At 53.6% G+C, this 17,057-nt stretch overlaps 3 protein-coding genes across 3 annotated transcripts; all 3 read right to left on the bottom strand.

The window, feature by feature from the left end:
* Window positions 1–1,734: 1,734 nt before the first annotated feature.
* M406DRAFT_271148 (uncharacterized protein) lies at window positions 1,735–6,727 on the bottom strand. The gene is made up of 5 exons (XM_040918104.1): window positions 5,551–6,727; window positions 5,295–5,494; window positions 5,070–5,229; window positions 4,263–5,001; window positions 1,735–4,208 (listed from the first exon to the last, which is right to left on the bottom strand). Exons 1-5 carry the CDS (start codon window positions 6,325–6,327, stop codon window positions 3,436–3,438), a joined length of 2,649 nt encoding a protein of 882 aa, XP_040781052.1. The 5' UTR covers window positions 6,328–6,727; the 3' UTR covers window positions 1,735–3,435.
* Window positions 6,728–9,463: 2,736 nt separating this feature from the next.
* On the bottom strand, window positions 9,464–11,438 carry M406DRAFT_354253 (uncharacterized protein; the record flags this gene model as incomplete). Its single annotated transcript, XM_040922869.1, has 3 exons — window positions 10,173–11,438; window positions 10,000–10,095; window positions 9,464–9,931 (listed from the first exon to the last, which is right to left on the bottom strand). Coding segments are annotated over exons 1-3 (921 nt in total), but the record flags the coding sequence as incomplete, so codon positions are not given.
* A 1,637-nt stretch (window positions 11,439–13,075) lies between these two features.
* Window positions 13,076–16,842, bottom strand: M406DRAFT_284629 (uncharacterized protein; the record flags this gene model as incomplete). The annotated part of the gene is made up of 6 exons (XM_040918579.1): window positions 13,076–13,827; window positions 13,891–14,834; window positions 14,927–15,292; window positions 15,417–15,686; window positions 15,742–16,517; window positions 16,546–16,842. 6 exons carry the CDS (start codon window positions 16,840–16,842, stop codon window positions 13,574–13,576), a joined length of 2,907 nt encoding a protein of 968 aa, XP_040781050.1. The 3' UTR covers window positions 13,076–13,573.
* Between the last annotated feature and the right edge of the window lie 215 nt (window positions 16,843–17,057).

The raw sequence follows: 17,057 nt of genomic DNA, 5'->3' as shown, positions 1-17,057 counted from the left end.
AATTGTCACTACCAAGTCACGAATGTAGTGGCAGATTGCGCTGCAATGATGATGACACCCGAATATGCGATTCCTAGGGCAAAAGGGTGGTGGTGGAAGACCGTTTCGTCTGATTCCTCTTCTCTCATCTGGAGACCTGAGCTGAAATGATCATCCGGCACTCATCTGATCTGATATCGACCCGTATCTTGCCTTGCAGGGTATCAGTGCGTCTGTCCACTGCAGACTCGGGAGGCGTGTCAGCCAAGCCACCGGACGGTAGACGTATTCCGAGAACAAAAAGAATGACAGAAGGATCTCTCAAGAAACCACGCAGTAGACGGCGTGGACGACGATCAGGCGGGCAGTGCATCTTGGCGAAGACTCTGGAGAGGAAAAGGAAGAAGAAGCAGAAGAAGCGTGTATTATACCTCTCTTGAACGGATGATGAGTAGTCAACGTTGGATGAAAGAAAGAACCTAGGGCAGAGCAGCAGAAGAGATCAGCAGAGGGCTGAGAAACAACCTGCTGGGCGAGGTTTGTGAGATTACTGCGGGTACATATGCGCTCGGGGTGTGTGTGTCATCAGATTAAAGTAGACCTCTCTCGCTCTCTTTTTCTCTCTGTGGCTGACATCTGAAGAAGTAGCCGGTCATTAGGTATGGCAGATATCGTAGAGAGGAAGCGCCCCAGCCTTAGGCCTTGTTAGTAGTGGGATTCAGAGGGATCAACGTCAATTTTAACTCATCTAGGAATCCCCTGTCATCCCCGAATCTGGATTACTGTTGTGCCATAGGAATACCACCGCCATAACAGTATGTCTACAGCATCACTTACACTTACTTGTGTAGTACTACAGCATGCGAAAAATTGCCAGTTCTCCTGCGTTTCCTCTCATTCCCGTCCTCGTCGATACATTCCTCTCATTGACTCCATCCTCTATATTCCCAATCGACCTTCTCTACAAAAGTACGTAAAGGAGCACGCACAATTGTGTAGTGAGCAGCAACTCGTCAGATTTGACGCTTGTAGCCTAAGCCCTAAGCGACACCGAGCCTGGTGTCCACCCAAGCTCCCCACCCCCGAGAGAGGGCAGCGCTGTAGTTTACTATAGCACACTACGTAGTAGATTAGTACACACAAGCAACAGACTGCTGCTGTATCGTTGCATAGGTTGGTGCATGCATGCATGCATATTGGGGGGGGGGGGGTTTCCATAAGCTCCATGTAGCAGGAGGACACTGGCAGGAAAAGAAAAAACTTGGAACAATTCTCCTTGCTGACCGTCTCTGCATCCTTCCAAAAGAGCTTTGGGGGGGGGGGGCAAAGTCAGACCGACCCCTATCTGCACACAGCAAGCATTTCCGTGGCCTTCCTGTAGGCGACGATGTAGTAAGCCTATTCATTTGCTGCTGACGGCCGAGGCACGCAAGCTTTAGCAGAATTCACAGCAGACCAGAGCTATCTGCCTGGGGGGGGGGGGGTCCCACCCGTGTCAGCCGCGTGGGTTTAATGTGCTACTACTAGCTGGTATAGTATGCAATGTGTGCAGCGTGCCCTCTGCCAGAATTCTGAGCACGCCTTGGGGTAGCAGCTGCTGGTGGTGGGGAGGCGCTATAATTAGACCCTCGCGCACCCCTTAGCTTCTCTCGCGGTGACACCCAGCCTATCGGTAACTCAACCGGTTCAGCACAAGTTTAGTGATTGGGTGGTGGCAACTCTCCTCTCTCCCTCTACTCTCCAATTGAGATTATACCAACATCAAGTCCTCAATTTTAATAGGGTAGTTCACATGCGTAACGTTTCCACACAGAACAGTCAGAATGCCTTCACCACACTTAATATCAACTGCACGCACCTCCTTTCCGCGTGGCGATCACACCCACTTTGGTACGAGGCTGAGTGATTCATTCCTACCCCACCCCTTCTCTCCTTGCGCCTTGCCATGTGAACACTGTAGCCAGCCTGGTCGGGATGGTGATACATTCAACACGAGATGTCTCGCCGCCCCGTACCAATCACACGTTATAGGAAGACAAGACACACAATAACAACCACTTCGCTCGGCGCCCGCAGCCGAGCTGAAGAACGGTGAGTGACACATCAGCTGGGGACGAGTCCAATCGTCTCGAGACATGATGGTGGTGGTGGCGGCGATGGCGAGCTCTGGACCACATTGTTTGTTTCTTCAGTACATACAGAGTAAAACGACGATTCTCCTCTCCAAAAATCTCACAGCTGAGGGTTACAACACACACCCACACATCCACGCCCAGATCACCTCTTGGCCTTGACGTTGCTGGGTTCATTTCAGCCCACGGAAAAAGAAAGAGAAAAAAAAGCCGCTTTGTCGTAGTGGGGGCTTCGTGTCTTCCGTCCATCCCACCGTCGTATCTGAACTGAGAGTCAAGCAAAGCCTTTGTTCCTTAGTCTCCTCCTCGAGTGTGCGCCCTGAACACTTGTCAGTGCTACGCAAGATATGTGTCGGCGGCAATTCTCGGGGTGTAAGTCATTCCGAAGAGGACGAGCCCTGATCTGAATGCCCTTCATATATCAGCAAGCCAATATAACAAGTGCAGAGGCATTTCGAGACCAATGTGCAGGGAAATCAGGACATCCAGCAAGAAAATTCTGTCTTTAATGCAATTCTTAAGAACGACAAATGCAGAAAGAAAAAAAAAGGGGGTGAGGGGGAGAAAGAAAATTCCATAGCTATGCATGCTTTCTTGATTCACTTGGCTTCAGAGGCATCGTTAGACCAGGCAGGACTTGCTACCACCATCGCCATCGTCAAACCCCTCCAACAGCCAAACCAGATTAAAACGAAACGCCCTGGTCACGATCCCTCTTGGCATAATCGTATATCATATCAGCAACCACCATGCGCCGCGTATGGATTGGTGACCAGGCCAGGAAATAAATTTGCAAGTCAAGACATAAAAAAGACAACTAAGGTGTGCAAGCGACGAACAGCCGAGGCTCTTCCTTCCTTGCCCGCCCCGATGTGTATGAATAGAGTTTTCTCAGCCAGCTTGGCCCCCACTCTCCTCTCCGTAAGAAGAGCTCTGCTTGCTTCCCTCAATCTATTGTCCGCCTTGCCTTTTGGACTCGGCTGTCCTTGAGGTACAACCGAGGTCCAGAGCAGCCAGCCTGGCAAGGATCGTAAACTCGATCGGGTTTGAGGTCACGGATGTGGACCATGTTCCGAGTCCGCTCTAGGGTGTCGAGTAGGGTTGTGACATCGAGCCTTGCCCCACAGATTATGTTCTGCCCTGCGATCATCCCCTCGTACACACGACCAATGAGCACGGTGACAAATTGGCATTGCGGTCTGCCAGTCTCCGCAAAAGTAGCTTTAGGAACATCCAGCTTACTCGTAGTTCGTGCCCTGTGTTTGTAAAAGCTGCACTGACTGGTTGAAGCTGCACGGCCGTATCATGGTGTCGCCAATCGCCTTTAGTGACCCCAGTGGTTGTTCTGGCCAAAGCCCTCCTCAAGTGTCCGCTCCTCGAGGTTTCGGATGAAGTCACGGTTGCTCCGGCCGCGGCCTGCCTGCTGACTGCCTCTCCGCCCGTTGGATCGTCCAGCAGCCTGGTCGACCAGGCCAACGCCGTCTGGGGGTGGCGGGTAGTACGCTGGGCTGGGCTGTAGTCGAATGGGCGCGTTCGGATCAAGGTGGCTCGCAACGCGCTGTATCGCTGCCGGAATGCCACTCTGTTGCTGCTCCATGGTCGAAGCCCTCGGCCGCCTCGCCGACTGTTGGTACATGCCGGGCTGCTGAGCGACCGCTCCGTAGTTCGCTGGCGGCATCTGCGCAGATGCTCCCGCGTACTGCGCGGCATATGGCGGCGGGGCCCCAGTTGCTTGGATGGCTCCATTGGACGGATACATGCCGCCCCCGTATGCCGAGGGTGCATGGCTGGGTGACTGGTATTGAGAGTTCGCCATGGTGTAGGCGCTCTGGGCGGCGGAGGTGGCCTGTGCCTGCGCCTGCTGCGCTCTCTGCTTGCTGATTGCCTCTGCTTGCTGTTGCTGTTGCGTGCCGGGCGCAGGCGACCTGTTGAGTGAGCTAGCCTTGAGATTCATCGGCGGAACGAACGGCCCAGTGAACTTGGTCTGGGTGATGAATGGATGCAGCTTCGCTTGCTGTGGCGACCACCGCTCAAGCGGATTGATGGTGAGAAGACCTCTCACGAAGTCGATGAAGGCAAGTCTGTTTTGCATTTCTGCTGAAGGTTAGTGGGGCCGTCCAGTTGCGGTCTTATCAGAGTGTGGCTACATACCTCGGTCAACCTCACTCTGCTTCATATTCTTCCTTGGCATAGGATACGACTTGATGATCTCCGGCAGGTTGTCGGCCTGGAAGTACTTCTTGCTGGGTTGCTCCTTGGTGCCGTGCTCGCGCGAGTACTGCTCCATACTCTTCAGTTGATAGGTTCGACGGCCAAACTCGTCTGCCTTCTTGTCGAAGAACTCGCCGGCTTGCTTGCCCATCTCGATCATCCAGTTTGGAGGATTGCCCAGCATCTCAACGATGCGGGAGACCTGGTTGTACTCAGACGAGCCGGGGAAGAGGGGCAGTCCGAGGAAGAGCTCGACCACAATGCATCCAAGAGACCACATATCTATGGCCGAGGAGTAGGGTAGGCCCAGCAACACCTCGGGTGACCGGTAGAACCTCGATTGGATGTATGTGTACACCGTCTGTCGCTCGTCACATGCCGATCCAAAGTCGATGATCTTGATGATTGGACTTTCAAGATTCTTGAGGAGGATGTTCTCAGGCTTCAAGTCGCAATGTATGAGCCGAGCCTTGTTGAGGAGAGCCAGTCCGTTCAGGAGCTGTTGGGCGAAAACCCGGACCAGCGTGGTGCTAAGACCCCGGAACTGGTTCTGCTTGATCAGCTCGTACAGGTTCACACTGAGGAGCTCGAAGACCAAGCACAAGTGTTGCCTGTGTATGAAGGTGTCCTTGAGCCTCAGCAGGTGATGGTCGTCGTTCTTGTCCAGCTTGGTGTTGAGCTGTCAATCGTCAGCAACGCGTCCTTACTTACTACAACACACATACAGTTTCCTTGCAGCGAACGTACCAAATCCAGGACCGAGACCTCCATCATGCTCTGATTGAAGTAGGCGGTGCGGTTCTTGATGACCTTGACTGCGACGACTTCCTGTGTCTTCAGGTTCTGACACTTGACGACTTGACCAAAGGTGCCCTGGCCTAGTACGTCCAAGATCAAATAGCGATTCCTGCGCAAACTGTTCAGCTTCCCCGTGCCCCTCCAGGTGCTGCGTCGGCTGGGGTGTGTACTCACTTGTGTCCAGCCTCTTCCGACCCGAGTATGTCGTTCACATACAGAATGTAGTCACTGTCCTCGTTATCGTAGCCATCGTTCTTGCAACCCTTGCTGGGCTTCGTGAGGACTCGTCTCGGGTTCCGCGATGACTCGTACTTGAAGCTCGGGTTGCAGATGCGGTACGTCGACGGCAGGTGAACAGTCAAGGCTTGAAGGGGCTGTGGCCGGGGCGTTAGCGGTGGACGAAGCTCAAGGGGACGCTGGACAAACGGACACTGATAAATCCGCCCTCTGGATTTGCTCGGCGGAATGCAGGCTGCGCGTTGACCTTGGGCCGCAGGTCCTGCGCCGTCCGTATCTTCCTGAACTCGGGCACCGGGCCCTTGTTCACCAGCGGGCCCGCTGCGAGCCTCCTGGGAGAGGTCGGGTCGTTCTGCCAGGCGTCGTTCCTGCCGACGGGACTCAGAACGCCGCCGTATGGATAATGCGAATCAGCTCCAGCGGGCATGGAGGCCATGGTCGGCAGCTGCTGCGCTGAGGTCGTCCGACTGTTTGGGTAGTAGGGGCTCTGCGGTGACTGGAAGTCGGCGGCCCTGGCAGGCGACTGGCGCGTTGTCGGAGGAGCGGAAAACTGGCTGGCGCCTGCTTTCGCGTAGGGCGAGGTGGGTGACAGGACCTCCATCGGCGAGTACCGCTGGGCAGCGGCGGAGGGCTCTGGGGGGGAGTGCAGTGCGGACGAGCGGCTGCTGGAGGAGGCGTGCTGCGAATGATGAGGACGCATGGGGTACTTCATGCTTGCGTATGGGTCGTTTGCGTCAGCCATGGCGACATCACCGTTGTTATCGCGAAGCTGCGGCGTGGTGATGGGGGAGGTGGCCGGGTTGGGGGAGGCATGCGAACTGAGACCTCCAGGGTATTGGTCGTACTTGAATCCTGCTGGCGCTTGGCCTTGCTGGCCCGAGTAGTCCCTCGGACTCATCTGGCTATTGCCATTGTACCTTCTCGACGCACCGGCGGCATCGTGGTAGGCTGGGCTGCCCCACGGATCCATGGCTGCTGTGGTTGTCGATTACGTGGGACGTCACAATTGCTATCGAATTGACGTCGCAGCACGACCGACAACAAAAGAGCAATGAGAGGCGAGGGGGTGTGGGCGTCGACGTGTGTCTAGGTAGGTCTGAGGGAGAGGATCGTCGCTTCGTCTCGTCTGGTGGCTCACAACGGAACCCTTGGAGAAGGGGGGGGGGGGTAACGAAGCAAGCTCTCCCTCTCTCTGTGTCTCTCTTTTTGTCCAGGAAACCTGGAAGCAGGTAGAGGAATCGAAGCGTCCAGGATCCAGACCCTGTAAGCAGCAACACTGCAGGGTGGGTGGGCAGCGACGGAAATGTCGTTGCTGACTGCACCCAAGGGCACGCTGAGTTAGGCGGATGGAAAAGTGGGCTGGTTTGTCCGAGGAGGGAGGGGGGAGGCCCAAGGAGACCAAGAGCTGGGCAAAGAGGCCCGAGAGAGAGAGGGGTGGGGGGAGGGGGCCGGGTGGACAGCGCCTTGGTTAAGGCCTCCGTGCACTGAGCACAATCGAACACAAACTGGCTCGTCCTGAATCCTACCAATAGACCAAGAGGCAACAGGACCAGCACCGTCAATCTCGATTGGGCACAAATAGCCCAGGTGATGTCGGAAGAAAACTCCTGCGTCCCGTTGATCTAGGAATTTACCATGAGGATGGAAAAATGAAATGAGTATGCAACGGACCGCAGGTAAAACGCCACAGGGGTTTCGGTGTGACGGGTACAGACCAGTGACGATGTTCCAAGGTGGTATAGGGTGGGTGGGAATGCAACGAGAGAGTGTGTCTGAGTGAGAGAGGGAGGAGAGGGACGAGGGGGGGTTGGATTGATTGTCTGAAGTGGTCAGGGCAGACTCTGCTCTGATCCCGGCGTTTCAATGCTTCCGTCGTCTCTGCTTGTCTGTTCTCGTCGATGAGACGAGAACGAGGAATGGCAGGCACGCTACCAAGATTAAGCAGACCGCTTGCCATGGAACCGAACAAAATTCCTAGTTCTTTTCTCTTTCTTTTCTTTCTTTCTTTATCTCTTCTTTTACTCTGTTTTGCTTCATTTCTCTAATTTCTTCTCCTCCTCCTCCTTCCCCCCAACACTCTCGTCCTGCCCTTTCCTTCAGTTACCTTCGGCAATGCTATGCTGTATGGACTCCCTGGGTGGTTGGGTTTGAACAAAGCTCACGTACGCACGCACGTACGCACGCATCACACAGCTCAGTGAGCCAGGGACCGGGGGGCCCACTGGGCGACCGTGTCCTGCTGGGCTGGGAGCGGTTGGGCACTAACGACGATCGCTGAATCCCCTATAACACCCAACTACGACGTAGTAGGTCTGCTCCATATCACACGGTAACGCTAGGAGCTACTCCGCAACATTTTTAGTGTGTCACTTCACAATTCGTAGTCGTGCGCGCGTCGGCACTTTGGAGCCTTGCGATCGCCAGCTTCTTTCTTGTTCGGCTTCTTCATTCTTTTGCATAACGTTGTCTTGAAATTGTAAGTCATAGGAACTTTGGAAAGGGGATCAAAACTGCAGTCGCCATGAGAGCAGTATGACGTAAGTTATTAAGTATTCAGGACTGCACTGGGACCCGTTCCTGTGAAATCCTCCGCACGCCGTCACATTCGGTCACAAGCGACGAGTCAACTCGAGACAGACATGTACGGGGTGGGAAGCCCAAAAGTTCCTGGACGGCCAGGAACCGGATATCAATTTCACTCTCGTACCACCATCATCTGTACCAGTCCCTCCCCTCATACATCACACCACCACCCTCATGAGCAATTTCGCTGCAAGGCTGCCTATGCCGTTTGTCTTCCCTCCCTCCACCAAAAATCTCAAAGCTGGGGAAATCTGATCATGCAAATTCTCTCTGCTGTGCTGTGCGCCAGGCAGCATAGTCCTTGTCTCCTCCCCCTTCCACCCAAAAACAAAAGAATCGGAAAATACGATTTCGCAGTGAACGAGAAGTAGAAATTCGTCAAGTCATCCCATACATTATGTATCGCATTTGAACGCGCAAAGTCCCATTCTCGCCGGTTTCCCAGCCAAAGTCAGGACTGAAGTCCAGCCTGACAACACTCAGCAATGCGAAAGGTGGTAAGATATCCAGCGCGCGCAAGAAAAACACGAATACACATCCCAACAGGTTTTCCGGTCCCGTGCAGACGACATCAAAAACGGCGTCCTTGAATAAGAATAGGGGAAAGGGGGAAACAGTTGAAAAACACGAATGGGTAAGAAATGTGGGTGGGTGGGAATGTACATGAGGACATTCGATCAAAAGGAATGACCCCATATCCGGAATCCACCATTCGATCATGGAAAGTGAATGAAAAATTGTCAACACTGTCAAGAGAGAAGCCTAATAGACGTACACGTCTATACAAGCACCGTTCGCTATGGCGCCATTGCCGACAAGAGCACTAGGTTAAGACTGGTAAAGAATTTCAAATGCAGGCGGAACATTGTTGCAAAGTCAAGGTGGTGCTGAGAGGGTGTGTTGCAAATCAGCCCTGGTATCCGCCGTAGCCAGCGCTGGGAGCCTGAGGAGTCCACTGGGCGTTGGGGGCTTGCTGCTGGCCTCGTCCATAGCCGCCGCCGCCACCGGCACTTGGGGGACCGTTGAAGCCCATCTGGGGACCGTAGCCCGCAGGAGACTGGGCATTCGGACCGCCGAAATTGCCCTGCTGTCCGTACTGTCCAGCTACGTGGTGTTAGTAAGGACGGATATGCGCAGGAAGGGGACACTCAATCACCTACCACTGTACTGGGGGAAATAGGTGCTGGGAGTGCCAGGGAAACCAGGAGCCTGAGCGCTCTGCGGGCTGTAGGCCTGGTTGGGGTCGAAGCCGCCCTGCGAGTTAGGAGTCTTGTCCTTGCCCCACTGCACAGTGTTAGTTTCCTCGGACGTCTCCCTTTCACAAACTCGGGAAGACAACTTACGCTGCACTTCAGCGGCCGGCCGTTGACATTATAACCATTGAGCTGGCAGATGGCCATGGCGGCATTCTCGTGCGTGTCCATCTTGATGAAGGCGAACCCGCGGTCGGCCTGGAAACGCGACTCAACCACAAACCCAAAGTTGGAGAAGAGGGGGACGAGGTCGTTCTGGGTCGTGTATGGCGTCAGGTTGCCAACATAGCAGGTGGTCTGCCAGGCGGGGGTCTGGCCGACGATCATGTCATAGCTGTGGACGCCATGGGTGGGGAAGTGGTGATGACCGTAAGGCGTCGTGGGGGTCATGCCCATGGCCTGCATGGCCTGCTGCTGGGCGATTGAGGGCTGGCCCTTCTGGTTGGCCCAGTTGCAGCGGATCGCACGCGAGCCCAGCCACTCGCCGTCCATAGAGCTCAAAGCCTTCTCAGCCTCGGGCCGGTCACGGAAGGCGACAAAGCCATATCCTCGAGAGCGGCCAGTCTTCATGTCCCACATAACACGGGCCTCAGAAACTGAGCCGAATGCGGAGAAAGCCTGCAACAAGACCTCATCGTTGACCTCGTTCGACAAATCACCCACAAAGATGTGGAAGTGGTTCGATGTGTCCTCCTTGCTCGTCGTGTTGGACTGATAAGCCCAGTTCACGCGAATCTCCTGTACAAAATTTTGTTGTCAGCCTCTCGGTTTAGGTTCAGGGTGTTCATGTCTCGGAGCGGACGTACCAGCTGGTGGACGCGACGACCGTTCAGGGTCTGCATGGCACGCTCGGCTGCGCCAGGATCATCGTACTCAACGAAGCCGTAGTTGAAACCCTTGGCCTAGACAGGAGAGCATCACGTGTCAGTGGGCTATATACGCACAGGCCCAGGCTAGTGGGAATGTCAGTGCTACTTACATTCTTGTCAGGAATGATCTTGACGTTTTGGACGTGCCCAGTTGTCTCAAAGATCTGGCGCAGTACATCCTCGGTGACACGAGGGTCCAAACCACCGACATACAAGGCTCGCTTGTTAGGCTCGGGCGCCGCACGTCGGGGAAAGGGCCCACCGCTAGGGGGAGACATGAGCTGGTCGCCAGACATGGGCGAGGTAACGGCGGTCGGGATCGGGTTCGTGTTGGGAGGGATATGGAGCGGTGGGGGAGGCATGTGGGCGTTCGAGGAGCCGTTCTGGCCGTTCTCGTAGCCTGGCGCTCCAGCATTAGACTGGGGAGGCGGTGGGAGCTGGTTTCCGGGGGCACCATTGTCTGCCATGTTGGGCAAGTTGTTGTTACGATGTAGACTGACTTCGAGTTGTTTGGTTGTTGGCGGTTATGGCGGATGGTTGAAAAGCTCAAGTCCAAGAAGAGGGGTACAAAGTAAATTGTGCCCTTCTGTGGTAAGCAGCTTGAGCTGTATGAAAAAGGAGGAAGGATTGGGAAGCGGGGGCAAGCTGCAGAAGAGAAGAAAAAATCTCTTGGTCTACACAAACTTGACAATAGAGAAGTGTACCACCAGGTGCAACTTGTGGGGATCTATCAGTTCTGATAGTCCTCAGCAGCAGCTCAATTCCTATACTGTGGTGTATAGGGTTCAATCTTGGTTCCTGCTGCGCTTATAGTCCTTGCCAGGTTCTTCTTGACTGGGACAACTAGTCTTCCAAGAGCTCCTTTGTTGTGATATATAGCCACCAAAGGTCTCCTCAGTGCAGTGCAGTCGCAAGGTGGTGTTGTATGTAAAATAATATGTCGGAGCCAGGCGGGGGAGCTTTCCAACAGCCAAAGAAGCAGCAGAGAGGTGCTCAGTCGACGTAAGGGAAAGTCTTCGCACACGGACGACGAGAAGCTGGCAGAATATGCGAGAAGTGTACAAGAGGAATCCCGACGCTCGAAGAGGATTCGGAAAGATATTGTAGTCGCAATCGAGAGAGAGAGAGAGAGCAGTAATGACGGGGGAGAAGCAGCGGAAGCAGCTGAAGACGGAGATGGATACGCAGATCGAGACGAACTGAGGAGACGAGAGGAGATGGACGAGACGAGAGCAGTAGAGGAGAGACGGGAAGGAAGAGAAGAAAAAAAGCAGAGCAGATAGACTGGCAGAGCAGAAAACAACGAGATAGGAGAGAGAAAAGGAAACAGCCGTGGGAAGGAAAAAAAGGAGGTATCCCCCTAAGGTATTGCAAGCAACAACAGCCGGTCCGGAGGAGGTTGATGATGCGAAAGAACAATTGTTCCTCGAGAGGAGAAAAGGCGGGAAGAGGCTTCTGAAAAGGAGCGAGGAGCACAAGCCCCAGTAGCTCCCAACCAATGAAGAGTGGGGGGAAGATGGGGTCAACACCTTCCCAATCATGCCATCTGGGCCAATTATTGACAGGGGCTGCTCCAGCGGGCGGAGGGGTGCTGGTGCTACCAGCAGTAAGCACTGGCCATGAGGGGCAGGGCGCCGGCTCTCTATGGAGGGGCAGCCAGTCTGCAATTGTGTTCTCTTCCCACGCCCTGTACAGGGACATTTCCTTTCTCTTCTTTCCCTTCAGAATCGGCTTGCATCTGATGACAGCGATTTTCACTACTTCAATAATGTTTCTCATTGTTCACAACACTTATAAAAATACAATCACAACGTTATTGTCATTCATTTGTCTCCCAAGATGCCCTCCTCCTCTGTTATGTCTACCCAATTAGGCCAAACCAACCCATCCACCTCCACTCTTTTTTGTAGCTCCCATGCCTCGAAAGTGGCTTAGTCTAACAAATTCGCCTCCAGACTCGGCACAATGCATCATGTTTTGATTGATACACCATCAGTTTTGTGCTTCAATTCGTGCTGCACCAAGCTGCACCAGTCGTTCCCAGACTCATTTGACAGCCGACATACAAAGAGGATTTGGGGGGGGGGGGAATGGGTTCACGACATATGGAACAAACAGGGGGCACAGCCACTGGCACAATGTTGCCCCCTCCTTCCAGACACAAAAACTCTCCTGGTGGCTCAGCAGCTCAGAAGGTGGCCAGAATTCTGGCCACAGGCTTAAAGGTGCCAATGAGGCGTGATGGCTACCTGAAGCAAGTACCTACGAGTACATGTGTAGACTCCACTCATTAAGTGCATGCTCCTCTTGAAACCCTGGGCAATGTAGGTATAAGAAATTTAAGACTACTAAGTAAGTACTCAATTATATACTGGGGCAAAATTCAATACTTTCGATTGAAGAGGTACTCCTATAAGCACCTGGATATATAGTCCTTCCTTTGATCTGGAACAAAATCGACCTAGAAGAGTTGCCGCCCTCTGCCTGACTTTGGGAAGGTAAATCCTGCATAAACACCCCTCCCCTTTCTTAAAGATTCCCCACAACCTAAGGCAGCCATCCGTTTCTTGTTGGCTTGCCACCCGGCCGGTGTTTGGATCGACGTTGTCAGAAACGCGGCGTCGGCGGCAGTGGAAAGGGGGGCAGACCTCTTCTCAAACAAGGTTGGGACGAACCCGCCGCTCGTGGGCTGAAACCTCCCTTTGCCCATGTGCATCAAGCTGGTATCGATCATTTCCCCAACCGCCCTTTCCACAGGGCGCTTCTAGAAAAGATAAAAAAACAACTACGCCCGCTGCAGGCACAGAGGAGTAGATAACGAAGCCACTGTGTATCACAAAACGTAGATGTGCTGAGAGGCCGGAACTTTGCTGTTGGGCGGGCCGGCGCCTCCGGGCTTGCTCAGGCTACCTGAGCCCGGGTACGCAAACTTAGTTTGGTCTTCTTCAAGCACAACATAAGTTTGCCTTTTGACACCCTGCACTTTTGAACAGTCATTATGCGAGCAGAGAGTCTGAGCAGGTAAATATGAGATTTCTCCTCTAAAATAAAATTCATTGAACCCTGTGCAGGCCTTCGAACGAATGAGCCTCGTTGCTACTCCATTGCAATGATGACATCCAGCCACTCTAAGATTTTGCCGCCAAGAGAGAGGAAAGATTGGTGTCCGCGTTCATATGGATACATGGTATTTATACACGATCGTCCCTTTGTCGTACATATTTCATGTGGGCTAAAGCTTGGATAGCAGCAAGCCTGGTCCAAAATCTGAGTGTTCTCCAAAAGAGCAAGCAACGCCCGATACATGACCGTCAACGCCATTGGACTGGAAGGTTGGTAGCCCGTGGTCCTTTCTTCCCTTGCGCCTCATCAAAAGTGTGTGTGTGCGTGTGTGTGTGTGTGTCCCTGCCCCTCAGGGCATCGATCCGAATACTTTTTCGTCCCGTTCGATAAATCTAAACCTTGACGGCCGAGGCATGCCTCGAACAAGCAGACCTTAGGCGCCCTGCAGTTAGAGCGGCTTGAAATGCCCCCCGAAAATGTCCCAATCTCTGTTGAAACCAGAGTCCGTCATCATATCATCCACTTCTCTTCCTGTCCTGTGGTGATGCGCCTGCAAATGGTGCTGGTGGTGTCCATGCCCTGTGGGATGAGCCTGGCCCTGCTGCATCGTCATTGAACTCGGCGACTGATACATTTGCCCAGACAAGCCCAAACCATTCTGGCTTGGGGTGGAGTGTATCAGGTATGGGGGTAGAGGTCCCACTACAAGGCGCATATGTTAGCACGAAAGGAGAGTCTGCTTGTTCAAATCTGACGGGTACTCACTTAGCTGCCCCTCAATATCTCCCCCGTAGAGCCCTGACATGTAGAAATTTCTAGGGTCGCTTGTGTGACTTGGCACATTGGAGATGTGAGAAGGGTTCGACTCAGCATGCGTTGCCACAGCTTCACCGAAGTCGACCAGAGGCTGATTGGGATAGGCAAACGGATCGCCAGACGGGAACATCAGCGCATCCAGTTTGTATACGCTAGGGCTTTCCGCTGCCTGACTACTGCGTAGATACTGGCTCGAGGAATGCGCAGTGGATGGGCTGATGCCGCTCGTGTCTGAAGTCACCGTCGATGAGACGTCCAGAGTGTGCAGGTCAGGAAAAGTCATCGGAAGTGCGGCTTGAGACGATCTCAGATGCGCCTTGTCGGAGGGTGATCTCTGTGTGAGTAACTTCCGGGAGGCTGCACTGGAAATCTTGGCTGATGGGCCGGGTGCTTTATGAGTTGATAGTGGTACTACGCCTGATTTCGTTCCAGGGGCTGACCGCTTCCTGGAGGGCAAGGACCGTGTCTTGCCGCTCTTGATTGCCTCTGGTAGATTTTCCCAGAGCGTGTCCAGGGATTTCGTGATCCTGTCTGCCGCGAAGCTTTTGGAGGCCATCCTTCCGATCATTTCCCGGCCGGCCTTCGCGTCGCCGTAGATTTCTGCTGAGCCCTGCTTCTCCGGGTTTTCCAAAACGTAGAAGACCAGGGTCAGGATGGCAAAAAACTGCGTATACAGCATCGACCAGAACGGTCCGACGACCAGATTCTGGTCCTTGATCTCCATTGCGATGTGTATGATGTTTCTCGATACGCTGATGCCAGCTGCAGCACAAGCATAGTACCGCTCGTCGACAACCCTACCAGCCCACAAGCGTGGAGAGATGTAATGAAGGAACGGTCTATACAACATCATCTGAACCTGTGCGTAGGCAAATCGTAGCAGTGTCCGCACACTAAGTGAGCAAGATGAACATCAGCCTTGCGTGTTCTGTAGAGTTGTGGAATGGGAAATTCAAGCGCGAAGATGCCATTCTGCTGGCCTTACCGTATCTCTTCCATAGACCCTTCTGAACTAGGACGCCATCTCCGGGGTAGCTGTTCGTGCCACACTTGCAGATCACCTTCTATTTCTTTGATGCGGGAGTAGTCGATCGTATATGTTGCGTGCGGTGACCCAGACGGGTTTGTCGCACACTGCTCAACGCCTTTGAGAGGGTAAATATACTTGACCACTTTCATCAGGATCTTCATTAGTCTTGAGTGGGCATTGAAAGCCTGGAAGAATGAGCCGGGCGCTCCTGGAGGTGGTGTCTGAATCCCTTCAGGAGTGATGTACTCATCATCAATTTCAGTCGGAAATTGTTGATCGATATCGTCGTCATACGGAAGTATGGGAAAGCCGAGGAGTGCCCTACAAGGGGTCAGTCAGCAACCTCTCTCCCCTGCTTCCAGAGCTGCAAACAAGGCATGTACAGATGAAAGCCGCATTGCAATGGTGTTGCAGAAGGAAACAAGATCAGAGCATCAGTACTCACGAGCAGTAAATATCCATCTGCCGGATGAAATAGAAAACGCGTCTCCTCAGCTCAGTGACCAGAGGTGTGAAGTTGGCCTGCGGGAGATGTCTATGCAGGCCCATCCTGATAGCAGCTCTCGAAGCGATACCGAGAAAGGCATAACAGCCGCTAAGGTTGGAAGTAGCCTGAAGGAACAGGATCAAGAATAGAAGGGCTTGTAGCGTAGTCAAGTCCCGACACTCTGTAACGTCCTGCAGTAGTATCCTAGCGCAGGTGTAATATTTCACCCTGAAGATACTAGTCAACACTAGACTCAAACTTAACGTACTTGGGGACGACTTACCCTTCCTCGAAAGCATGTTTGTATGTCTTGTTGCCGTCGATATCCTCCTCAGTAATGTTGCACATTGAACCAACTGCTAGTACTGCATAGAAAAGTCCCAAGAACCTGTTGTCCTCCGTGTCAAAGGTTTCTGCCGGTTTCTCGTAGATCATCCCAAGCTTTTCGAGGAAAGAGGGCACGTGGACGATGCGCAGGAGGGCCGTCGCACATGTCAGGGCACAGGAACTCAGCCGTCTTGCCCTCGACTGTGGCGGTAGATCGTAGACATTCGTAACATTGACATCCCCCGGGGAGGAACCAGCGGCCGATAAGGGAGAGTCAAGCTTCGTCAGGCCTGGTATCCTGCTAGGTCGGGGGAGAAACGTATTTTGCGAGTCGTAGCCGAGAAGGCCTCCCAAGTGCTCCTTCATCCGGCCAAGAAACACGGCTCCAGACGAGGTGCCGCGAAAGTCCCAGCCGCGTTCGTCCAGGTCCAACTGACCAATGGTCTCAATCATTGATGTGATCTGCGCGTCGTCCTGCTCGATCATTTTTGTCTCTTGCCGCTTCGATTTACTAGCCTGTAACTTCTGACGCTCTCGATTCTGGAATTCCTGCTGGGTAAGAGGGTCCAGCTCCGGATCATTCAGATCAACACCTGGGGCGAACTTCCGGAGCAAAGCCTCAGCGCGGGCTAACTTGCTCTCCAATGCCTCGATATACTGTGGTGCCGGGTTGCGTCTCCTGTTGGAAGGCTTGTCATATGTGCATTCTGTCACAAAAGAACACAAGTGAATCTGTCAGCGCGACCTCCCAAGAACCGACACTCGGGATTCGTGATTTACCATAGCTGTACACCGAGCAGTGCGTGCAAGGCTGCTTGCCGTCGCACTTGATCTTCTTCCGCCGACACTCGTCACAGGCGCGTGTAACCCGTCTGCGCTTCTGCACAGGCATCGGCGGTGCCTGACTTAAGTGTGCGAAGTCCTCACCACCTGCTTCTGTTTTGACTGAGCCGGGCCCCGTACTATCGTCAGGGGACTGCTGCTCGTCGTGCGGCTCCGAGCCGACGCCTGATAGTTCATTCTCGGAGCCAGGCTCTGGAGATAGGTCTGGATCCATCAAGTCGGAAGAAACACCAGTGGCTCCAGAGTCCATGATTCCGTCAGATTTTTGGCCCGGCAGACCAGCAGAAGGACAAAATGCCGGACCAGGAGATTGCGCCACCGCCATCTACTCGAAACGTTTCGGCCACAAACAACACTGCAGTTTTTCTCTATTTCCGTCTCTCCCTCCCTCTCTCTCTTGCGGTGGTTTGAGATCAGCCTGTCCCAACT

This window comes from Cryphonectria parasitica, assembly GCF_011745365.1.
Source record: "Cryphonectria parasitica EP155 unplaced genomic scaffold M406scaffold_1, whole genome shotgun sequence".
In the NCBI taxonomy this organism is placed as follows: Eukaryota; Fungi; Ascomycota; class Sordariomycetes; order Diaporthales; family Cryphonectriaceae; genus Cryphonectria; species Cryphonectria parasitica.
Note: the sequence above shows the minus strand (reverse complement) of the source record. Positions and strands in the feature narration are given on the sequence as shown.

Bases quoted from the DNA above. Each gene is read 5' to 3' on its own strand.
- M406DRAFT_271148 (XM_040918104.1), bottom strand. From the start codon at position 6,327: ATGGATCCGTGGGGCAGCCCAGCCTACCACGATGCCGCCGGTGCGTCG. The intron at 5,495-5,550 runs GTCCGTTTGTCC...CCCCGGCCACAG, and splicing joins CAGAGGGCGGATTTATCAGT to CCCCTTCAAGCCTTGACTGT. The intron at 4,209-4,262 runs GTATGTAGCCAC...ACTAACCTTCAG, and splicing joins GCAGAGTGAGGTTGACCGAG to CAGAAATGCAAAACAGACTT.